Source organism: Xenopus laevis, chromosome 1L (genome assembly GCF_017654675.1).
Source record: "Xenopus laevis strain J_2021 chromosome 1L, Xenopus_laevis_v10.1, whole genome shotgun sequence".
Classification (NCBI taxonomy): domain Eukaryota; kingdom Metazoa; phylum Chordata; class Amphibia; order Anura; family Pipidae; genus Xenopus; species Xenopus laevis.
In genome coordinates this window covers 13,198,623-13,220,219 of record NC_054371.1, presented here as the reverse complement: position 1 = coordinate 13,220,219, position 21,597 = coordinate 13,198,623, and the positions used below count along the sequence as shown (strand labels likewise).

Genomic DNA, 21,597 nt, shown 5'->3' with positions numbered 1-21,597 from the left:
TTTACTGGCCGCCTCATATTATCCTGGTTACTGGTGTAATCTTGCTTTTTAAAGAAATCAGGAGACATCCATGCGCTTTCCCATCTGTACTTCATTAAACAAAGCCGCTCATGGGTGACTCTCCTCAGATTGGCTTTGTCATCTCCAAATCATTTTGATTTATTTCCACTAAAGACAATTTTCAGGAGAGTGCATGGTGTTTATCCCTCATAAATAACTCTCCCCCTTTTCTCTCCCCCCCCCTCCATCATTGGACTCTTCTCTGGGGTCCGAATTCCTCCTGTAACCAATGCAACGCAAGGTCCAAACCTACAGCTCCGACATCAGAACATCCAGGGGAGAGATAAAGGGACAATTTCATTTTACTTTCCCAACACCTTTGGGGTCAGCTAATCAAATAAAATATCATTATTTCTTTTATTGGGAATTTAAGTATTTATTGATTTTTAAAGAGCAAGTTCTAAACCACAAAATATTCTTGCTGAGCTCCGAGCAACACAAATTTCCAGGAGGAGAGATAATATGAGGGGTCATTTACTAAGTGCAAAGTACAAAAAGTGGGCTCAACCCACCATGTTTTCAGCAGGTCTTGGCAATCCAAAATGGAGCAAAGAGACCTCCATGAGTGTTGAGGTGCCTGCATTTGGGGTGGGTGGGGGAAGGCACCTAGACATCAGCCTCTAAAACCCCCTACCTATCCCCTAACTTACACATCATTCAGACACTAAAGAACACTGTACATGCCAGTTGGACATAGGGTAAACTTGGGTAATTAGGTACAACATTAAATGAAAGTATCCCCAAGTTATTTGACTCAATAGGAGTTCCCAACATATACAGTCATATGAAAAAGTTTGGGAACCCCTCTTAATCCTTTGGAGTCTTGTTTATCATTGGCTGAGCTTTCAAAGTAGCAACTTCCTTTTAATATATAACTTGCCTTATGGAAACAGTAGTATTTCAGCAGTGACTTAACGTTTATTGGATTAACAGAAAATATGCAATATGCATCTTAATATAATGAGACAGGTGCATAAATTTGGGCACCCAACAGAGATATTCCATCAATACTTAGTTGAGCTCCTTTTGCAAATGTAACAGCCTCTAGACGCCTCCTATAGCCTTTGATGAGTGTCTGGATTCTGGATGTGGCTATTTATGACCATTCGTCCATCCAAAATCTCTCCAGTTCAGTTAAATTTGATGGCTGCCGAGCATGGACAGTCTGCTTCAAATCATCCCATAGATTTTCCATGATATTCGAGTCGGGGGACTCCAGAATATTGTACTTGTCCCTCTGCATAAATGTCTTTGTAGATTTCGGAGTGTGTTTAGGGTCATTGTCTTGTTGGAATATCCAACCCCTGCAGCGTAACTTCAACTTTGTGACTGATGCTTGAACATTATCCTGAAGAATTTGTTGATATTGAGTTCAATTCATCCGACCCTCGACTTTAACAAGGGCCCCAGTAGTCCCTGAACTAGTCACACAGCCCCACAGCATGATGGGACCTCCACCAAATGGGACAGTCGGTAGCAGGTGTTTTTCTTGGAATGCCGTGTTCTTCTTCCGCCATGCAAAGTCCTTTTTGTTATGACCAAATAACTACATTTTTGTCTCATCAGTCAAAATCTCTTTGTTCCAAAATGACTGTGTCTTGGCTAAATGAGCTTTTACATACAACAAGCGACTGTGTTTGTGTTTGTGTGAGGGCAGAAAGTGCTTCTCTCTCATCCCCCTGCCATACACATGTTCTTTGTGCAAATTGTGCTGAATTGTAGAACGATGTACAGATACACCTGCATCTGCAGCAAGATGTTCTGCAGGTCTTTGGAGATGATCTTTGGGTTGTCTGTAACATTCTCACAATCCTCCGCATATGTCGCTCCTGTATTTTTCTTGGCCTGCCAGACCTGGGTTTTACAGCAACTGTGCCTGTGGCCTTTCAGTTCCTGATTACATTCCTTACAGTTGAAACTGACAGTTTAAACCTCTGAGATAGTTTTTTGTAGCCTTCCCCTAAACCCTGATACTGAACAATCTTTGTTTTCAGATCTTTTGAGAGTTGCTTTGAGGATCCCATGCTGTCACTCTTCAGAGGAGAGTCAAACATAAACACAACTTGCAATTGGTCACCTTAAATACCCTTTCTCATGATTGGACACACCTGCCTATGAAGTTCAAGGTTTAACGAGCTAATCCAACCAATTTGGTGTTGGCAGTAATCAGTATTGAATAGTTACATGCATTCAAATAAGGAAAATTACAAGGTTACCCACATTTTTGCATAGCCAGTTTTTCACATTTGATTTAATTTCATACAACTGAATACTGCTTCACTAAAAATCTTTGTTCAGAAAACACCCCAGTACTCAGATGTTCCTGGGAAATTAATCACATACCACTGTTATCTTTTTTGTTGAAAGTGGAGTAAATTATTATGCAGGCTGAGAGGGGTTCCCAAACCTTTTCATATGACTGTACTTCTCCTTTTACAACTGCCCATTAAGAGCAAATGCAACTAAGGAGGTTGAAATTCTGGACATGGCACGCCCCTTCGGGTTCTGCCGGAAAGGATTTTGTCTTCACGTATCAACAAATATAGTGGATGGATTAAAAATTTTATTGGAGAGAATTTTTTGAATATTTTATGTTATATTTTAGGGGTTTAAGTACAAGTTTTTAAAGTCGAACTTGTACATTTAAATTTGCATTTTGAACTCACTTACTCTTTGTATATTTACAGTTAGATGTTCAACATGAAGTTAAAGGAGCTTAAATGTATAGTCATGGGAAAAAAAATGTTTTCAAAATGAATAAGTTAATAGTGCTGCTCCAGATTTTTTTATATTCAATTTTGAAATCTGACATGGGGCTAGACATTTTGTCAATTTCCCAGCTGCCCCTGGTCATGTGACTTGTGCCTGCACTTTAGGAGAGAAATGCTTTCTGGCAGGCTGCTGTTTTTCCTTCTCAATGTAACTGAATGTGTCTCAGTGAGACATGGGTTTTTACTATTGAGTGTTGTTCTTAGATCTACCAGGCAGCTGTTATCTTGTGTTAGGGAGCTGTTATCTGGTTACCTTCCCATTGTTCTTTTGTTTTGCTGCTGGGGGGGAAAGGGAGGGGGTGATATCACTCCAACTTGCAGTACAGCAGTAAAGAGTGATTGAAGTTTATCAGAGCACAAGTCACATGACTTGGGGCAGCTGGGAAATTGACAATATGTCTAGCCCCATGTCAGATTTCAAAATTGAATATAAAAAAATCTGTTTGCTCTTTTGAGAAATGGATTTCAGTGCAGAATTCTGCTGGAGCAGCACTATTAACTGATTCATTTTGAAAAAAAAAGTTTTTCCCATGACAGTATCCCTTTAAGTAAAAAGGTGTGTAAAAAGGAGGTGTTAGAATATCCCCACATTAACACTGTATTTTTTTGCTGTGTAAAATCTCATGTAGCTATACAACAACAATCTGTATAATGAGGAACTGTGGTCATTTTGGCAGTGGATCGGAGCAGGGAGATCTGTCTCAGTTCAAGGAAAGATTACAGTGTAGGTCAAGTGTGCTCCTTCATGGGACAGAAAGCTGCTTCAATTGTGGTGCCAAATAATGGGTTCAGTTTGACCATCTTACCTGAAGATGAGATCCAAATAATCACCCCTACCATAACCCTGAAAATTCAAAACACTGCCTCCTAGCTACTTCCTCATACATCAAGAAAGCCCAAATGAGTCCACCTAAGCTGGACTCTACACCCACCTAGTGATCTAGTGATCAGAGGCTCATGAACCTTCTATACTCAGCACCTTTCCTTTGGATTCAAAAGCCTTCATTTTGCTCTTCCCATTCCTTCTCTAGACACATCACCACTAAAGCCAAAACCTTCACAATATTGTCATGGTTCATTTTTCTGTTGTTTCCTCAGGGCTGGGAATATTAGAAGGCAGTCAAAGCTGCTGAGAATTGATGCTGAGACTTTAGGTGTTGGAGGAACATAGAAGAGGGAATGGGGGCATTCAAATGAATGACATGAAGGACAAGAGGGGGAAAGAAGCAAATTAGAGATGGAAATTGAACCACGGGGAAGGTGGAGAGAATAATTGTAGATTAAATAATGGAAGGAAAAGACATGAATTCAAACCAAATAACTACTTTATCCCATTCAGTCTTTATCAGTCTCTGTTGCTAGAATTCCTTTGGGATCCACCTTCCCTGGTGTAAGTAATTTTATCTCAATAAGCCGTATATCTCTCTAGATCTGTACCCTCTTTGTCCCCCATATGCATAAAACTGGAGTTCTGCACCTTTATAAACAAGCCTCCTGTATTAGGAAGGGCGAAGACCCCCCCCACCCACTGTCATAACCCTTTGTCTCTTGCGTCTCCTTCACTCCATTACTTTGTTCCTCTGCTTGGGTTCATTTTCTCATTGGGCTCATTTCATGGAGCGTGTGCGACAGACAGAGGCTTGTATTTTCACGGTCGCTGTTTATTGGGATTTATTAATATTTCATTGCTGTTGTGCCCCTCAGGCTAAACCTCTGTGATGCTGCATAGATATGAAAGCTGCTTCTGTGTATTGCGTCTCTGGGATGCAAATAGTATGTGATAGGGAAGCACTAATTATATATATTTCACAACACCCGTCCTGAAAGGTATCTGAATGTAGAGGTTTTGGCAGACAGCCCCCTTACACCCATCACTGCACAATCAGTAGGCAGTTTGCAAAATATATGTGAGTTATGCATTTATTCTGTGAATGTTACATTACGATTTTTGAGCAGAACTATAGTTTAATGATTGACCTTCAATCCACCTTAAAGTGGAACAAACCTTTGTCATATAATTATTACACACCCATGTCTCTATCTGGGCAGAGTACTAGATATCTGCAGGCTGACCCAAACTCCAGGGGATCACAATAGACAGCACCAGTCTTGAAGATTTGTTAAAAAAGCCTTTATTGGAACTTCATGGCTTTATCTGAACAAGCGCAACTTGCGCTTGTTCAGATAAAGCCATGAAGTTCCAATAAAGGCTTTTTTAACAAATCTTCAAGACTGGTGCTGTCTATTGTGATTGTGGGATATTGAAGCTGGTGGAAGTGGACACCTATTGACGTGCACCCGGTCGTTATAACCAAAAATCAAAGTGGTGAGTGCTGGCTGACTATTCGTATCCAAACTCCAGGGGACCAGGGGTTCAGGCTGAAAAGTTGGGGTCCACTTGGGGTGTCTGCATCAGGTTAGGGTAAGGTGCATCATAGTACCTGTCACTTGTGTTCTGCAAATGGGCACTCCATCCTCAATTCTTTATCCCAGGCCAATTTATGTAATCTCTGGTGTCACAGGAAGGGGTGGGGCAAATTAGCGCCCTCAAGACACCCAACCTCAAGTCAGGTGAAACCCTAGTTGAGAAGTAGGGAGTTAGGGTAGGTGCAGGCTCTACAATTACTGAGTCCTGACCCATAAACCACTACAGAGTACATCCGTGGTTGCACATTCTTTATGTGCTGCTCACCTTACTCTAGGTCTGGGCAGTGAACACCGGCAGTTGCTCATTCTGTACCTTTCACCTTTCCAATTACAGGTATGGGATCCATTATCCAGAAACCCAGTATCCAGAAAGCGCCAAATTGTGGCCATCTCCCATTGATTCAATTTTATCCAAATAATCCAAATTTTTAAAAAGCATTCCCTCTTTCTCTATAATAATAAAACAGTAGCTTGTACTTGATCCCAACTGAGATATAATGAATCCTTACTGGAAGAAAAGCCAGCTTATTGGGTTTATTTCTTTACACAATTTTCTAGTGGACTTAAGGTATGAAGATCCAAATTACAGAAAGATCCATTTTCAGGAAAATCCCAGGTCCAGAGCATTCTGGATAACAGGTCCCATACATGTATCTGGGCAGGGTACTAGAGATGTGCAGGCTGGCCAAAACCCATGTTGAGTCTGAAAAAATGGGCATAGGACCACCCATTTGGGCTCACCATCATTTCTTAATTGGTGACATAATGATTCCCCAACTCCCCCGCCCCCCATGGCATTTCTGGTTTCATTGGAAAGGATCGGCAAGGTTGGGCCATCAACTTCAAGCTGGTTAGACGCTGGTTGAGAAGGAGCAAGTGAAGGTGGCCGCAGGATGGGAAATTCCCAAACCAAGCATTTCAGTCTACATCTGAGTTTATTCTATCTGTATGTACCTTTCTCTTTGTCTGTGTAGGGTACATCCATCTGTGGTTACTAGTTCTCTTGATAGGGTTCATCTGTGGTTACTCATTCTCTTGATAGGGTTCATCTGTGGTTACTCATTCTCTTGATAGGGTTCATCTGTAGTTACTCATTCTCTTGATAGGGTTCATCTATGGTAACTCATTCTCTTGATAGGGTTCATCTGTGGTTACTCATTCTCTTGATAGGGTTCATCTGTGGTTACTCATTCTCTTGATAGGGTTCATCTGTGGTTACTCATTCTCTTGATAGGGTTCATCTGTGGTTAGTCATTCTGTATGTACCACTCTTTTGCATTGAACCAGTCACCTTGACCTTCATAATGGCATCCCAGACAGAATAGAAAGGCAAATTATATAATTTCTATTAATTTACAATTATCTTCTCCTTTAATGAAGAAAGTAAAAGAGTTCCAAACATCAACTTCAAAAAAAAACTACATACTGCAGAATCCCAAATGCTCTGAGGGTGAAACCAGAACAGATAAAGTATCACCTCCTCTTCCGTCACTGTGAAATTTGTCTCCTTGAATTTCTTTTTTTTTTATCTCTCGATTCCCGGTCCCTGCTGATCTTAACTTTGTTTAATGCTTTTGATTTTCACTAAAACATTAATTCTGAAGAAGAAAAGAAAGAAATGGAAAAAAAAAAGAGTTTAATTAAAAAAAAAAATTCTAGAAAGATACAGGAATTGTCTTGTGCCAGACAAAAGGAACGAGATAAGGGAAATCATTAGAAGCGCTGGATGGGGTCATTTTATTGCAATCGCTTGTTTAAAATGATGAATAATTAATGTATAGTCAACAGATATATAATTAAGACTGTAAGTGGCATTTTAAGCTCTCTCGTGTGCATTTGGGGATAGTTCTTTATATATTTAATGAGCCCTGTTGTGTGCATAGCAGCGGGGCTGCCAGATCTATATTGATAACAGGATTTTCAGTTGAGTATAGAGAAGTGGAATGTTCTCCATTCTGCTGACTTATCATCTTCAAGCTCTCGCTCTCTTGACAGCTCCTTGGAAGTTGTAGGCAGAATTAATCGACATTAGTAGCTTGGAGTTAACCTCTTTCCAGGCCCTTCTGTTCTGTCATTTCTTTTCCAAGAGTTTGAGGAATTCACTCTTACAGCCTACTGAATTATTTGCACTTGTCATGCTGATGGCAGCTCCTCCACCTTACAGATCCTTCAAAATAGTGTCTTAAGTTAATACATTTTACACCCACAGTTTTTTTTTGGAGGATCAAAATAGGAGTGACTGCCATAGTTGGGCAAGATGGAGATAGTAGGAAAAGATGGAAACAGGAAGGAAGATGGAGACAGGAGGGCAAGATGGAGACAGGAAGGCAAGATGGAGACAGGAATGAAGATGGAGACAGGAGGGCAAGATGGAGACAGGAAGGCAAGATGGAGACAGTAGTGCAAGATGAAGACAGGAGGGCAAGATGGGAACAGGAAAGAAGATGGAGATAGGAAGGCAAGATGGAGACAGGAATGCAAGATGGAGACAGGAGGGCAAGATGGAGACAGGAAGGCAAGATGGAGAAAGGAAGGCAAGATAGAGGCAGTAGACAAGAAGGCAATAGTATGGCAAAATAAAGACTGTAGAGCAAGATGGAGTCATTAGTATAGATGGTGGCACTAAGCCAAGATGTAAACAACAGAGCAAGGGAGACAGTAGGGCAAGACAGTAGTAAGATGGTATAAATAGACAAGATGGCACCAATATGAAAATATAGAGACAAATTCAAAGCTGGAGATAATAGGCAAGATGGAGCCAGTAGGGCAAGATAGAGCCAGTAGGGCAAGATGGAGATAGTAGGGCAAGATGGAGTCAGCAGGGTAAGATGGAGAAAGTAGGGCAAAATGGTGGTTTTAGACAAGATGTTTACTGTAGAGCAATGTAAAGACAGTGAAGCAAGCAGCAGACATTATGAAAAATAATTATAGTATGGCAAGATAGTGAGACTGGGCCACGATAGAGATAGCAAAGCAAGATGGAGACATCAGAGAAAGATGGAGACAGTAGGGCAAGATGACAATAGTATGGCAAAATCAAAACAGTAGGGAAGAATAGTAACAGTATGGTAAGCTAGGCCAAGATTGAGTCAGTAGAGTAAGATCAAGACAATAGGTGACAGTGAAAGTAGGGCAAGTTGGTGACACTAAGTCAAGATGGTGATATGGTGTCAGTATGGCAAGAGGCATCACTAAGCCAAGAATGAGACTGTAAGGCAAAATGGTAACTGTAGGTCAAAATGGTGAACAAGTTGGTGTGTTAATATGTTAACTTTACAACCCTTACAGCTGACACTTGGCCAAGATGAAGTCAGTAAGGAGAGCTAGAGACAGTATTACAGGTAGGGCGTTGGTGGTGGCGTCAGAAGGGTAAATGGAGTCAGTGGATCATTGCATAGTATTTCATTGTACAAGATAGAAAAGAATAGATGGTTCTGCAGCACAGCAGAGAGATCAGTCATGCAGACGCATATCTCAAAGTGTTTAGATTGGGTTTTATATGGGGGGGCTGCTGAAGGCAGTTTGCAGTGTTTTTACAGCTGGACCCCCATATGGATTGCTTGGGAGAAGCCGTGTTTTCTGCTTTGGACTTCTGTCTGTCTCTCAGTCTCCCAGTAACATCTGCAGCGCATCCCACTGTGAGCAATTACACTCTCCGCTATGAAGAAGAATAAGAAAAGAAGATTTATAATTCAAACACATCCACTACTGCGCTCAGGGGGGACAAAGTTCATCTTTTATTCAGATCGATGCATTTTTTATCATTCACAAGTGGCCAGAGAATAGCAGGGCAGGGGTTGGTCGGGAGTGGATCGGCACAATTTACATCATTACCTACAATTAGTTACATAATAATCACACCTAGTGTTTTCTGGCTCATCCACAGCCAGAGAGGTCTTTATGGGGCTCAAATAGACTGCCCAGTGCCTTGTGCATAGTGGGGCCCTGCAGACTTAAAGATGCATCTGAGAAGAATGGGGAGTGGGTGTTGACACTGCTAATAAATGAAACACTTGCAGTTTTGAAAATACTGCCTTGATGCTGTTTATTCCTACTATATCCATTATTCTGAAGAGTGGGGAGTTTAGCAGCCACCAAAAGAGAAGATTAAAACACTAGCTCTAGATTGCTACAGTAGGGCAGGATGGTGGCAGTAGGGAAAGATGGAGACAGAAAGGCAAAATGGAGACAGTAGGGCAGGTGACAATTGGGCAAGAAGGTGACAGTAGAGCAAGCTGGTGGTAGGAGTGCATGATGGATACAGTTTGAGAAGATGGAGTTGGGCAAGATGATGACAGTATGGCAAGAAGAAAACCGTAGTCCAAGATAGAGACAGCAGGGCAAGATGGAGACAGTCGGGCAAAATGAAGACAATACGACAAGTTGGAGGCAGGAGGGCAACATGGAAACAGTAGTATAAGATGGTGACAGTAGGGCAAGGGGGAGACAGTAGGGCAAGAGGGAGACAAGAAAACAAGATGCAGACAGTAGGACAAGATAGAGACAGTAGGACAAGCTAGAGGCAATAGGGTAAGATGGTGATAGAATGGCAAGATGGGGACAGTAGAATGAGATAGAGACAGTAGGACAAGATGGAGACAGTATATAGGAGTTGCCCAGCCTACAGGGTTCAGTCATTGTTGATGTGCAACTGACAGCAGAATGGGTGTTCCATCATTCTGACTTGCTGGGGGGGTTTCTTCCTGTTGGATAAAATACAAGACAAGGTGGAGGCAGGAGATGGAGACAACAGGGGAAGACTGAGACAATAGGACAAGCTGGAGACAGTAGGACAAGATGAAGTCAGTAGGATGAGATGGAGACAGTAAGGCAAGATGGAGACAGTAGGGCAAAACTGAGACAGTGGGACAAGATGAAGACAGTAGAACGAGATGGAGACAGCATGGCAAGATGGAGACAGTAGAACGAGATGGAGACAGCATGGCAAGATGGAGGTAGTAGAATGAGACAGAGACAGTAAGACAAGATGGAGACAGTATATAGGAGTGGCCCAGCCTACAGGGTTCAGTCATTGTTAATGTGCAACTGCCAGCAGAAAGGGTGTTCCATCATTCTGACTTCTCTGAGGGGGGTCTTCTTCCTATTGGAGAAAATACATAGAATTAGCTGCAACATTAACAGGTCGGATTGTATCGATTTTCCAGCAAATTATATTTCTAGATAAGCCACTGTCCAATGGAACTACCAATACCAGTTTGTTGTTGAACTACAATTCTCAGTAGCCATTGCCAGAGGCTGTTGGGGGGTGCTGGGAGTTGGTCAGGATGGACTACTCAACGCACACAGGTTCTGACTGACGCAACTAATTGATTCCCAGGGCTGCAGCTTTCCTGTATAAGAGCTGATTGCAAGTGTGATAGATTAACCCCTGACTGTCAGATATACTGTGGCTGTTAAAGAGCAGGTACCTTTAGCAGGAATCTAAATCCTTAGTAAATATTGATTTTGTTTGTCAGGATTAATTCAGTGGGCTGCTGAAATGATTCCCGGGTGCTGCCGTCCTGCTTTCATCCTGCTATGCTGTCCCTTTAAAAAATAAAAAAAAGGATGCTTAACCAATATGGCTGCCTTCATTTCCTATCTGCCAGGCTGCATGGTGCCTGCTGGTGGCATCATTTTCATACCTGCAGCCCGGGGCATTCCTTGTGACAGTATTTTCCTAGGTTTTAAGTTACCCTTTAAAATGAGGCCTTCTTTTATACTTTTCTTGGGGGAAATCTGCCTCTTTGGGGCCCTCCAGCTGTTGTTGAATTACATGAAGCTGTATGCCCATCTCTATCGCCTTGACAAAGATTTGATATTTTGCTACAGTTTATTTAAGGAAGAAGAGAAATCTTAATTGGATTTATCTATAAATCTGTGAGTGGTTCTTCTGGCTCATCTCTATTGTTTCCTTTGTATGTTTGTGAGTTGATGGAATGATAGATTCCCACTAGTGGAGGGTCCCAGTGGAACATTCTGTGACGTGGATTTGCGTGTGTTCTGATTCTAGGAAAACTTTTTCCTGATCTGTTATTGAATCCTCATTTCTCTGGCAGCACCAACTCACAGTAATGTTTAACCTTTCCATGGCCAAAATATAATCCAGGCATGGGACCTGTTATCCAGAATGCTCGGGGCCTGGGGTTTTCCGGATAATGGATTGTTCTGTAATTTGGATCTTCATACCTTAAGTCTACTAGAAAATCATATCAACATTAAATAAACCCAATAGGCTGATTTTGCCTCCAATAAGGATTAATTATATCTTAGTTGGGATCAAGTACAAGTTACGGTTTTATTATTACACAGAAAAAGGAAATCATTTTTAAAAATTTAAATTATTTGGATAAAATGGAGTCTATGGGAGATGACCTGTCTGTAATTCGGAGCTTTTTGGATAATGGGATCCCAAATCTGTATATACAGTAAATTTCTAAATACTGTAGCTGTGCATATTTGTGCCCTGGTACCCCTGGAACTATAGCAGGGTGACACCCCAATGTTTCTATATATCTGTAACCTTGTTATGAGCTAAGGGGGCCCAGTCTGAAGGTCAGTTAGGGGGAGATTTGGGGTGAGTGTTTATTTGTACCCTGGGTACCCCTGGAACTATAGCAGGGTGACACCCCAATGTTTCTATATATCTGTAACCTTGTTATGAGCTAAGGGGGCCCAGTCTGAAGGTCAGTTAGGGGGAGATTTGGGGTGAATGCTTATTTGTGCTCTGGGTACCCCTGGAACTATAGCAGGGTGACTGTTACCCCAATGTTTCTATATATCTGTAACCTTGTTATGAGCTAAGGGGGTCCAGCCTGAAGGTCAGTTAGGGGGAGATTTGGGGTGAGTGCTTATTTGTACCCTGGGTACCCCTGGAACTATAGCAGGGTGACTGTTACCCCAATGTTTCTATATATCTGTAACCTTGTTATGAGCTAAGGGGGCCCAGTCTGAAGGTCAGTTAGGGGGAGATTTGGGGTGAGAGCTTATTTGTACCCTGGGTACCCCTGGAACTATAGCAGATGATGACTGTTAACCCAATGTTTTGATATTAATTAGTAAAGGGCACTTTGACTTTATTTAGGAATGAGCTACTGCTTAAGCCCAACTGCTTCCCTTTATTCCCTTCTGTAGAGAGAACATCAGCAGCCACATCGACCAGCAGAGACTGCCTACAAGCAGGAGAGGCCTGTACCAGTAACCCCAGTTGCAGTTTCAATTTCAGAAAGCTGCGCCAGTGTATAGCAGGGAATGGCGCTAACAAGCTGGGCCAGAACGCCAAGAACCAGTGCCGACGCACAGTGACGGAGCTTCTCTCCAGCCAACTGCATGGCTGCAAATGCAAACGCGGCATGAAGAAAGAGAAGAACTGCTTGAACATATACTGGAGCGTCCATCACACCCTCGTGGAAGGTCGGTGTATTTGGGCTCCTTGGGGGTGGGATCTTATATAATGGGGTGGAGTTTGTATTTTGTTTCTAGTTCTTGCAAGTGGTATACTGTCTCCAGGTAACAACATTCTAGAATTTAGGGTGGAGATCCCTGTCAATGAGATGTTTTTTCAAAAATAAATTACCTGTGTCATGAATAAGAGAATGGGAATCAAATATCTGGCAGAACATTCTATACATTGGTAATAGTAATTGTAACTGTATTGTTATAGTAATTTCTGAATCAGCCGCTCAGAAACAAATGTATTACCTGGGGAGTGGGGTGACACTAAAGGCTACACCTGACACCCAGGGGAGGAAGATTAGAGGGACATTTGTATCCCCTGGGGCAGAGGTTGTTTAACTACAAATAAGTCTTAGATTATTGGATACTGGGCAGCCAATGCACCTTTGCTTGTCCTTTAACCTTGCCTGCAAACACCTCTGCCTATTTACTTTCCATGTTCCAGGCATCTTTATGATTCCCCACCCCCACTTTGAATGCTGCAGATGAAAGTGTTATTCTGTTTCTTGACACTGGAAATGAAAGGCTTATGTCGCTGTGTGACATTGGAGATGAACGGGTTAACCCTCTGTGTGAAATTGGAGATGAAAAGGTTCCTCCGTAGTGCAACATTTTAAACTGAAAGGGTTACCCAATTGTGTGACACTGGAGATGAAAGGTTAACCTGCTGTATGACACTGGAGAGGAAAGGGTTACCCAGCTGTCAGACACTGGAGATAAAAGGGTTACCCTGCTGTGTGAAACTGAAGAGGAAAGGGTTACCCCATTGTGTAAAAGTGTAGATGAAAGGGTTACCCTGCTGTGTGACACTGGAGATGAAACGGTTACCCCACTATGTAACATTGGAGACGAAAGGGTTACTTTGTTGTGTGACACTGGAGAGGAAAGGGTTACCCCATTGTGTGGCACTGGAGATGAAAGGGTTAACCTGCTGTATGACACTGGAGAGGAAAGGGTTACCCAGCTGTCAGACACTGAAGATGAAAGGGTTACCCCACTGTGTGACATTGGATATGAAAGGGTTACTCTGTTGTGTGGCACTGAAGAGGAAAGGGTTACACCGCTGTGTGACACTGGAGAAGAAAGGGTTACCCCATTGTGTGACACTGGAGATGAAAGAATTACCCTGCTGTATGACATTGGGGAGGAAAGGGTTACCCCATTGTGCAAAACTGGAGATGAAAGGGTTACCCTGCTGTGTGACACTGGAGAGGAAAAGGTTACTCCTCTGTGAGACAGTGGAAAGGAAAGGGTTACCCTGGTGTGTGACACTGGAGAGGTAAGGGTTACTTCCCAGTGAGACACTAGAGAGGAAAGGGTTAATACACAGTGAGAAACTGGATAGGAAAGGGTTAATATGCTGGAAAGGAAACGGTTGATATGCAGTGAGAACCTGAAGAGGAAAGGGTTAATCATGCAGTGAGAAACTGTAGAGGAAAGGGAATACACCATGAGACTGTGGAGAGGAAAGGGTTAATACGCATTGAGCCAGTGGAGAGGAAAGGGTTAATACGCCGTGAGCCAGTGGAGAGGAAAGGGTTAATACGCCGTGAGCCAGTGGAGAGGAAAGGGTTAATACGCAGTGAGTCAGTGGAGAGGAAAGGGTTAATACGCAGAGAGCCAGTGGAAGGTGAAGGGAGTCATTAGATAAAACAGAGATTCTCTAGTTCAGTTCTCTGGAGCCCAATTTGCAGCTGAGCGTTTGCCTCAATGGCTCCCCCGGGGGTGAGAGGTGTAACTGTGAGTAGGGGGAGGGGGAAGCTTTGCTTGGGGGGCTGATCTTTGCCGCCGAGCTCAGGGAACCCTAAAGTTCTGCAGTGACATTGGAGGATAATGGCTGAGCTTTTATATGTGTAATAAAAGGACACGTTTTTGCAGGTGTCATTAAAGGGAAACTTTACCCAAAGCTTCCATATAAACTAGCCTTGTGCACGTGTGAGTATATAGAGAGATATATACCGTATATAGTGGAATGAGGATGAGCAGACTGGTGCCAACACCCCCCCCCCCCCCCAAAATCATTTCAACTAATTTTTTATGTGGGGACCAGTCTGGCCCTTAAAGTGACACAGGCAGATAAGACTCGATAGACCAGAGAACTGACGTCAGCAGCATCTCCAGGTTCATGAATTCAGCTCACAAAAGACACAGGTTGCTAATCGCCCCCATTGGGTGATGGTTTTGGGGTTCATCAACTCTCTCCTTCTCGTTCCAGGGGTTAATGTGTTGGAGAGCTCCCCGTATGAGCCATTCGTCAGAAGATTCGACTATGTGAGGCTGGCGTCCATCACAGCAGGTAATATGGCAGCTCCCACCCATTGGTATAAACACAAAACAGAAATGCTCTGGGCACACAATTAGCCGCACAATTAATATCCAGGAACATAAAGGGCAAGGTAACCTCTATTTACAATGGGATCATATTTTTTACTTTCACAAATATTTTCTCGCTCTCCAGCTGGTTTGGGGATCTCTTTCCCTTCTCTCTCTGGGCTCTGATTAATGAAGGGAGTTGGGGGCTGTTCTGTCTGAGTGGCCAAATCATTTTTCATGAGTCCTATAAATAGTGGCGATCGCTAAGGGCCCTTTTTGGAGACATAACAATGGGAATGTGAATATATTGGGCCAGATGTAAGGAACAAATGCGCCGGCCTAGAAAAACCTCAATATAACGTCGACTTGGGATTTGGAGCTAAAAGTTTGTTGTGTGATTCCACATATTACACAAGTACAACATTGAGATCCCATGTAGGGCTAGTGCAGTATCAGTGGCCCACGGCTAACCAATTCTTGCACCTGTGAGATCAGTATCTCAAGAGTCCCAATCAAAAACCATTTTTAAACACCCCAAAATTTTATTTTTAATGAGAATTGAATTTGTCTCCTCCCTATCTTGCCCAGCCTCTGCTGCCTCCGCTGCCTCCGCTGCCTCCGCTGCCTCCCATATTTTAGTAACTTAAAGTACAAAATGTCACATTATCCTTTATATATTGATAATGGGTCGAGTGCAGAGAACCTCTTGTATTTGTCTGCAGCCTCCCTAGTCTGCTCAGCCTCCCACAGCTTCCTAACTTGCCTGAACTCTCATCCCTAACCTCTCTAGCTTCTCAACCTCCCTAACCTTCCTAGACTGTCTAGCCTTCCAATGCTTCTGAGCCTCCCTAGCCTACCCTCATCAGCTTAACTTACCTCTCTAGCCTGCCTGTCTTCATATCCTACTCAGTCACCCTTGCCTACCTGACCTCCTTAACCTGCCAACCTGCCAACCTCCCTAACATCTCAGCCTGACAACCTCCCTAACCTCCCTAGCCTTACCACCCTACCCAGATGCCCTAACCTGCTATGCCTCCCTAGCCTGCCCAACCTCTCTAACCTGCCAACTTAACTTCTGATGAAGTGCCAGAACGAGGCAGGAAACACGTCAGGTGACAGCACATGCCATAAGTTCAGGAGTCTTTAATATAAGCTTGGGAATAAAGTTATATTTCAATTTTAGGAGGAGTCTCCTCACCTATCCTTTGTTTTGTTGAGTGAAATTGCCAACCTAACTTACCTGGGCTCCCTAGCCTTCTTATCCTTTCTAACCTCTCTAGCTTCTCAACCTCCCTAACCTTCCTACCCTGACCAGCTTACCTTACCTCTCTAGCCTCCTGGTCTTCATATCCTACTCAGCCACCATTGCCTACCCTGCCTCCCTAACCTGACCATCTCCTTAACATCTCTATCCAGCCAACCTCCCTAGTCTTCCCACCCTACCAGGCTCCGTAGCCTACTGTGCCTCCCCCCGTAACATTCTAACCTGCCTGGATTCCCCATCCTGCTCAGCCCCCCCCCCAACCTGACTGTTCAAGGGAAAAGCAATTATTCACAATTATATACAAAATCTTGTCATCATTTATTTTAGTTGAGGATGAGCAGTTCTTTACATTTGCATATGCATAATATATACAACAATTTTATTATTGATGTTACTGTCCCTTAAACAAGGAGCCAATCTTGCTACAAGTCTATCTGGTGCTCACAGGGGGGTGACATTTTGTAGTTGATGGTACATCCCGGGACCATCCATGTCTGGCTCTGTTTTTTCTACTTGTTGGCATGGGAACAAGAGCATGTTACCTTTTGCTGCCATAGATCATTCAGAACTTGACATTCAAAGTGCTCCCATCAAGGAGGGTACAGGGCTACTCCAGTAAGGGGCCCTATGGCAGAGGGACACCCCAAGAGATGCCAAGGTTCCAATTTCAGGTCACATGGTAAGGGTGGAGCTTTGGTGGCAATTGGATATAATTGGGTGTGAATCTGGAGCATAGATGTGCATGCATGGGTCATTTCTTTCATTACCTGAAGGGTAGGGCCTAACTCTCAGGGGGTGGGGCTAATAATTAGGGCTCATTGGGGGAAGGAACCCCCATGATTACTGATGGTGGTCTTGATCATCTGTCTCGTTCAATCCTTAACAATATTCATTTATTAAAATGGAAAATATAATAAACAATATGGAATATAAATGCTGTTGCAATTGTCTAACTATTTATATTCTCTGCACTGATGGTTCTGACTTCTGAAACTAAAGTCAGCTGATTAACTGTTTGAAGAGTTGGTAACAGAAAGGGACAGACTGATACTGCTTCCAATCGCAATTACATGTAAAAACCACTGGATACGAATAATGACCGTATATTGGAAAGTTGATGAGAATTTCGTTTTCATTCATTATGCAAAAAATAGTTTTTGAGTGGAGTTTCCCTTTAACAAGTGTGTGTGTGTTGAGACGCGTGTGTGGCCCCTGAGGTCCCAATGAGCACGGATCATTTAATCCTAGATATGAGTTGAGGGGAGCGCAGAAGTGATTCATTAGAGCTAAGCATATGCCTATGGTATGTGTCAGATGCTCCAGGATTTGACAGAGAGAGCCATAAAACACAGGGGTGGGAGGCGAATGCGACTGCTGAAGGGGCTCCAGGGAGCTGAGTGCGTTCCTTTTCCAAACTACCCAGCGTGCTGCATAGAGATGAGATCAACCTTGAGCCCCAAAGTCAGCCAAGGTACCACCATCCCCTCATCCCACTCCCACCTGCTTCCAATTAAAGCTCCTCTCGGGTGGGGGGATCCATCGCATGCAGAGGCCCCGCCGTGTAGAACTATCTGGATTTATGTGCATCCCATGAAGGATCAGCCACTAAGGACATTTCCACATGATGGATGGAAAATATTAATAGAGCAGATGTCCCTGATTCTTCAAGCCTGAGCAGGAGAGGAAACATTACCAGAGTCAGAAATGATTTCATACCCACCCTGGCCCATCATAGGTCTCACCCCACCTCTTATAATGTAGCTCCGACTTGTATTCAGGGGTGGCACACAAGAGAGAGAGAGAGAGAGAGAGAGAGAGAGAGAGAGAGAGAGAGAGAGAGAGAGAGAGAGAGAGAGAGAGAGAGAGAGAGAGAGAGAGAGAGAGAGAGAGAGAGAGAGAGAGAGAGAGAGAGAGAGAGAGAGAGAGAGAGAGAGAGAGAGAGAGAGAGAGAGAGAGAGAGAGAGAGAGAGAGAGAGAGAGGGCATTTGCCTTGGTAGGACCTGAGAGGGTTCTTTGGAGAAGAAGCAAAAGTTATAAATATAACGTGTTTCTAGAATACATTGAGGGTTGTCCAACTGCCAGAATTCCATTATATGTGGAGTGAGTTGCATGAGTAGAACATGCCATTTCCTCCTGGGCTCTGACCAACTTCTTGATCCCCCTCTCCAGGTTCTGAGAATGAAGTCACCCAAGTCAACCGCTGCCTGGATGCCGCCAAGGCGTGTAACGTCGATGAGACTTGCCAGAAGCTACGGACCGGCTACGTCTCGTCGTGCATTCGCCACGTGTCACGGACTGAGCAGTGCAACCGATCCAAGTGCCACAAGGCCCTGAGGAAGTTCTTTGACCGTGTGCCTGCGGAATACACCAATGAGCTCCTCTTTTGCCCCTGCGAGGACACGGCTTGCGCAGAGCGGAGGCGCCAAACCATCGTCCCCACCTGCTCCTATGAAGCCAAGGAGAAACCAAACTGTCTGACACCACTTGAGGCCTGCAAAGGGAATCACATCTGCAGGTATATATATATCTAATGTCCCATGTCACTTTCATATGATCTAAAGTGGTGATCCCCAACCAGTAGCTCATGAGTAACATGTTGCTCTGCAACCCCTTGGATGTTGCTCCCAGTGGCCTCAAAGCAGGAGCTTATTTTTGAATTCCAGGCTTGGAGGCAAGTTTTGGTTGAATAAAAACCAGATGTACTGCCAAACAGAGTCTCCTGTAGGCTGCCAGTCCACATGGAGCTACCAAATAGCCAATCACAGCCCTTATTTGGCACCTTCTGGAACATTTTGGATGTTTATGTTGCTCCCCAACTCTTTTAAACATTGAGGGGCACATTCATCAAGGGTCGAAATTCTACCATCAAATTGGCCAAATTCAACTAGTCGAACTCTTTTTGAATTTTTTTGGCCTTTTTCGGTCGAATTTAAACCGATCGATCGTAGAAATTGTTCGAATCGATCGTTTTGAACGATTTAATCGATCAATCGAACGATTTTCAAAAAAAAATACTTAGACTTTTTAAAACGCAGCCAAATTTTGGCTATAGGTTCTAGGAGGTCCCCATAGGCTAACTAGCAATTTGGCAGGTTTAAGGTGGCGAAGTGTCGAAGTCTAAGTTTTTTAAAGAGACAGTACTTCGATTTTCGAATGGTCGAATATTCGAAGTGTGGACAATTTGAATCAAAGTCGAATTTGGTCTATTCGATGGTCGAAGTACCCAAAAATTACTTTGAAATTCGAAGTTTTTGAATTCGAAAATTCACTTCGACCCTTAGTATATGGGCCCCTGAATGTTTTTTATGGGTAAAAAAGGTTGGGATCCCCTGATCTAAAGGAACAATAAAACATCCAATTGAAAGAGTGAACTGGGCAAACCTACTCCCAACAGTGGACCTTTATGGGAGATGAAGGTGAAGGTGCACCCAGCATCCATTCTGAACTTTCTCAAAGACTTATATATGCAATATCCTTGCATAGGAGACTAGTAGCCTCTTTCTGGGGAACGTTCAAGAGTTACAGTGGCTGCTGAGAGGCCAGTTTCACTAAAGCAAAGGCCTCTTTGGGCACAATCCTTGCAATCAAGACCAGTAGCCTCTCTCTGAGGAAAGTCCAAGAGTTCCATTGGCTGCTGAGAGGCCAATGTTATTATAGCATAGGCTTCTATGGGCACTGTCCTTTCATAGGTGACTTGTAGTCTCTCTTTTAGGAAAGCCCAAGAGTTCCTGCTGCTGAGAGGCTAGTGTTAGTATAACAAAGGCTGGCAGGCGGCTGGCTGGCTACCCTAGTCCAACTCCATTCTGCAAGTAAAGGTGACCATAAAGCGCTCACTAATAACATTGATATTTTCTTCTTCTTTATGACTCCCAATAAATTTGTCTAATGGCTACAACTATATATACCGGAACCGCATGCAATAAATATCCGTGTCTCCATTAGCCTTTTTTTCTCTGGCCTTTGCTTCTTGCAGCACCGCATGATACATGGCTCTCTAAAGGGACGTACGGCCTGTGCTCCACGTTACTACTTAGGGGGCAATGTATCTTGTGCTGGAGATAGAGGCAGAGAGCCCTTTCCTCATCCAAGTAATTACAAGAAGGTAGGAGAGGGTTTGATTTAAGGCTGCTGGTTCCTCTGTGTGCCATACACAATTCTGGCTCTGCAGGGGACAACATACTGCAGGACTATAGATCACAGCTTCTTTATTCCATGCAGGTCCCGCTTTGCTGAATTCCAGTTCAACTGCCATCCGTCTCAAAAGTCTGCAACTGGGTGTGCCCGGGAGAGTTATGCAGCCTGTCTGCTGGCGTACACAGGAATTATAGGTATGGTACCACTTACAGGAGGGGTGGCACTTGGTACTACTTACAGGAGGGGTGGCACTTAGTAATACTCACAGGAGGGGTGGCACTTGGTACTACTTACAGGAGGGGTGGCACTTAGTACTACTTACAGGAGGGGTGGCACTTGGTACTACTTACAGGAGGGGTGGCACTTGGAACTACTTACAGCAGGGGTGGCACTTGGTACTACTTACAGGAGGGGTGGCACTTAGTAATACTCACAGGAGGGGTGGCACTTGGTACTACTTACAGGAGGGGTGGCACTTAGTACTACTTACAGGAGGGGTGGCACTTAGTACTACTTACAGGAGGGGTGGCACTTGGAACTACTTACAGGAGGGGTGGCACTTGGTACTACTTAAAGGAGGGGTGGCACTTGGTACTACTTACAGGAGGGGTGGCACTTAGTACTACTTGCAGGAGGGGTGGCACTTAGTACTACTTACAGGAGGGGTGGCACTTGGAACTACTTACAGGAGGGGTGGCACTTAGTACTACTTGCAGGAGGGGTGGCACTTAGTACTACTTACAGGAGGGGTGGCACTTGGAACTACTTACAGGAGGGGTGGCACTTAGTACTACTTAAAGGAGGGGTGGCACTTGGTACTACTTACAGGAGGGGTGGCACTTAGTACTACTTGCAGGAGGGGTGGCACTTAGTACTACTTAAAGGAGGGGTGGCACTTGGTACTACTTACAGGAGGGGTGGCACTTAGTACTACTTGCAAGAGGGGTGGTACTTGGTACTACTTACAGGAGGGGTGGCACTTACAGTAGTTCTATTTACAGGAGGGGTGGCACTTAGTACTACTTACAGGAGGGGTGGCACTTAGTACTACTCACTGGAGGGGTGGCACTTGGTACTACTTACAGGAGGGGTGGCACTTAGTACTACTCACAGGAGGGGTGGCACTTGGGTGTGGTGTTGTTATCCTGAAGCATTCGCCTTCCTTGCAGGTCA

At 43.8% G+C, this 21,597-nt stretch overlaps 1 protein-coding gene across 1 annotated transcript in view; it reads left to right on the top strand.

The window, feature by feature from the left end:
* Positions 1-21,597, top strand: part of gfra4.L (GDNF family receptor alpha 4 L homeolog) — a 208,337-nt gene that overhangs the window by 170,934 nt on the left and 15,806 nt on the right. The window contains exons 3-6 of the mRNA XM_041587141.1: positions 12,393-12,671; positions 14,929-15,009; positions 18,460-18,805; positions 20,509-20,618. Of these exons, the coding sequence (XP_041443075.1) occupies positions 12,393-12,671; positions 14,929-15,009; positions 18,460-18,805; positions 20,509-20,618 (816 nt within the window). The remainder of the gene's footprint in view (positions 1-12,392; positions 12,672-14,928; positions 15,010-18,459; positions 18,806-20,508; positions 20,619-21,597) is intronic.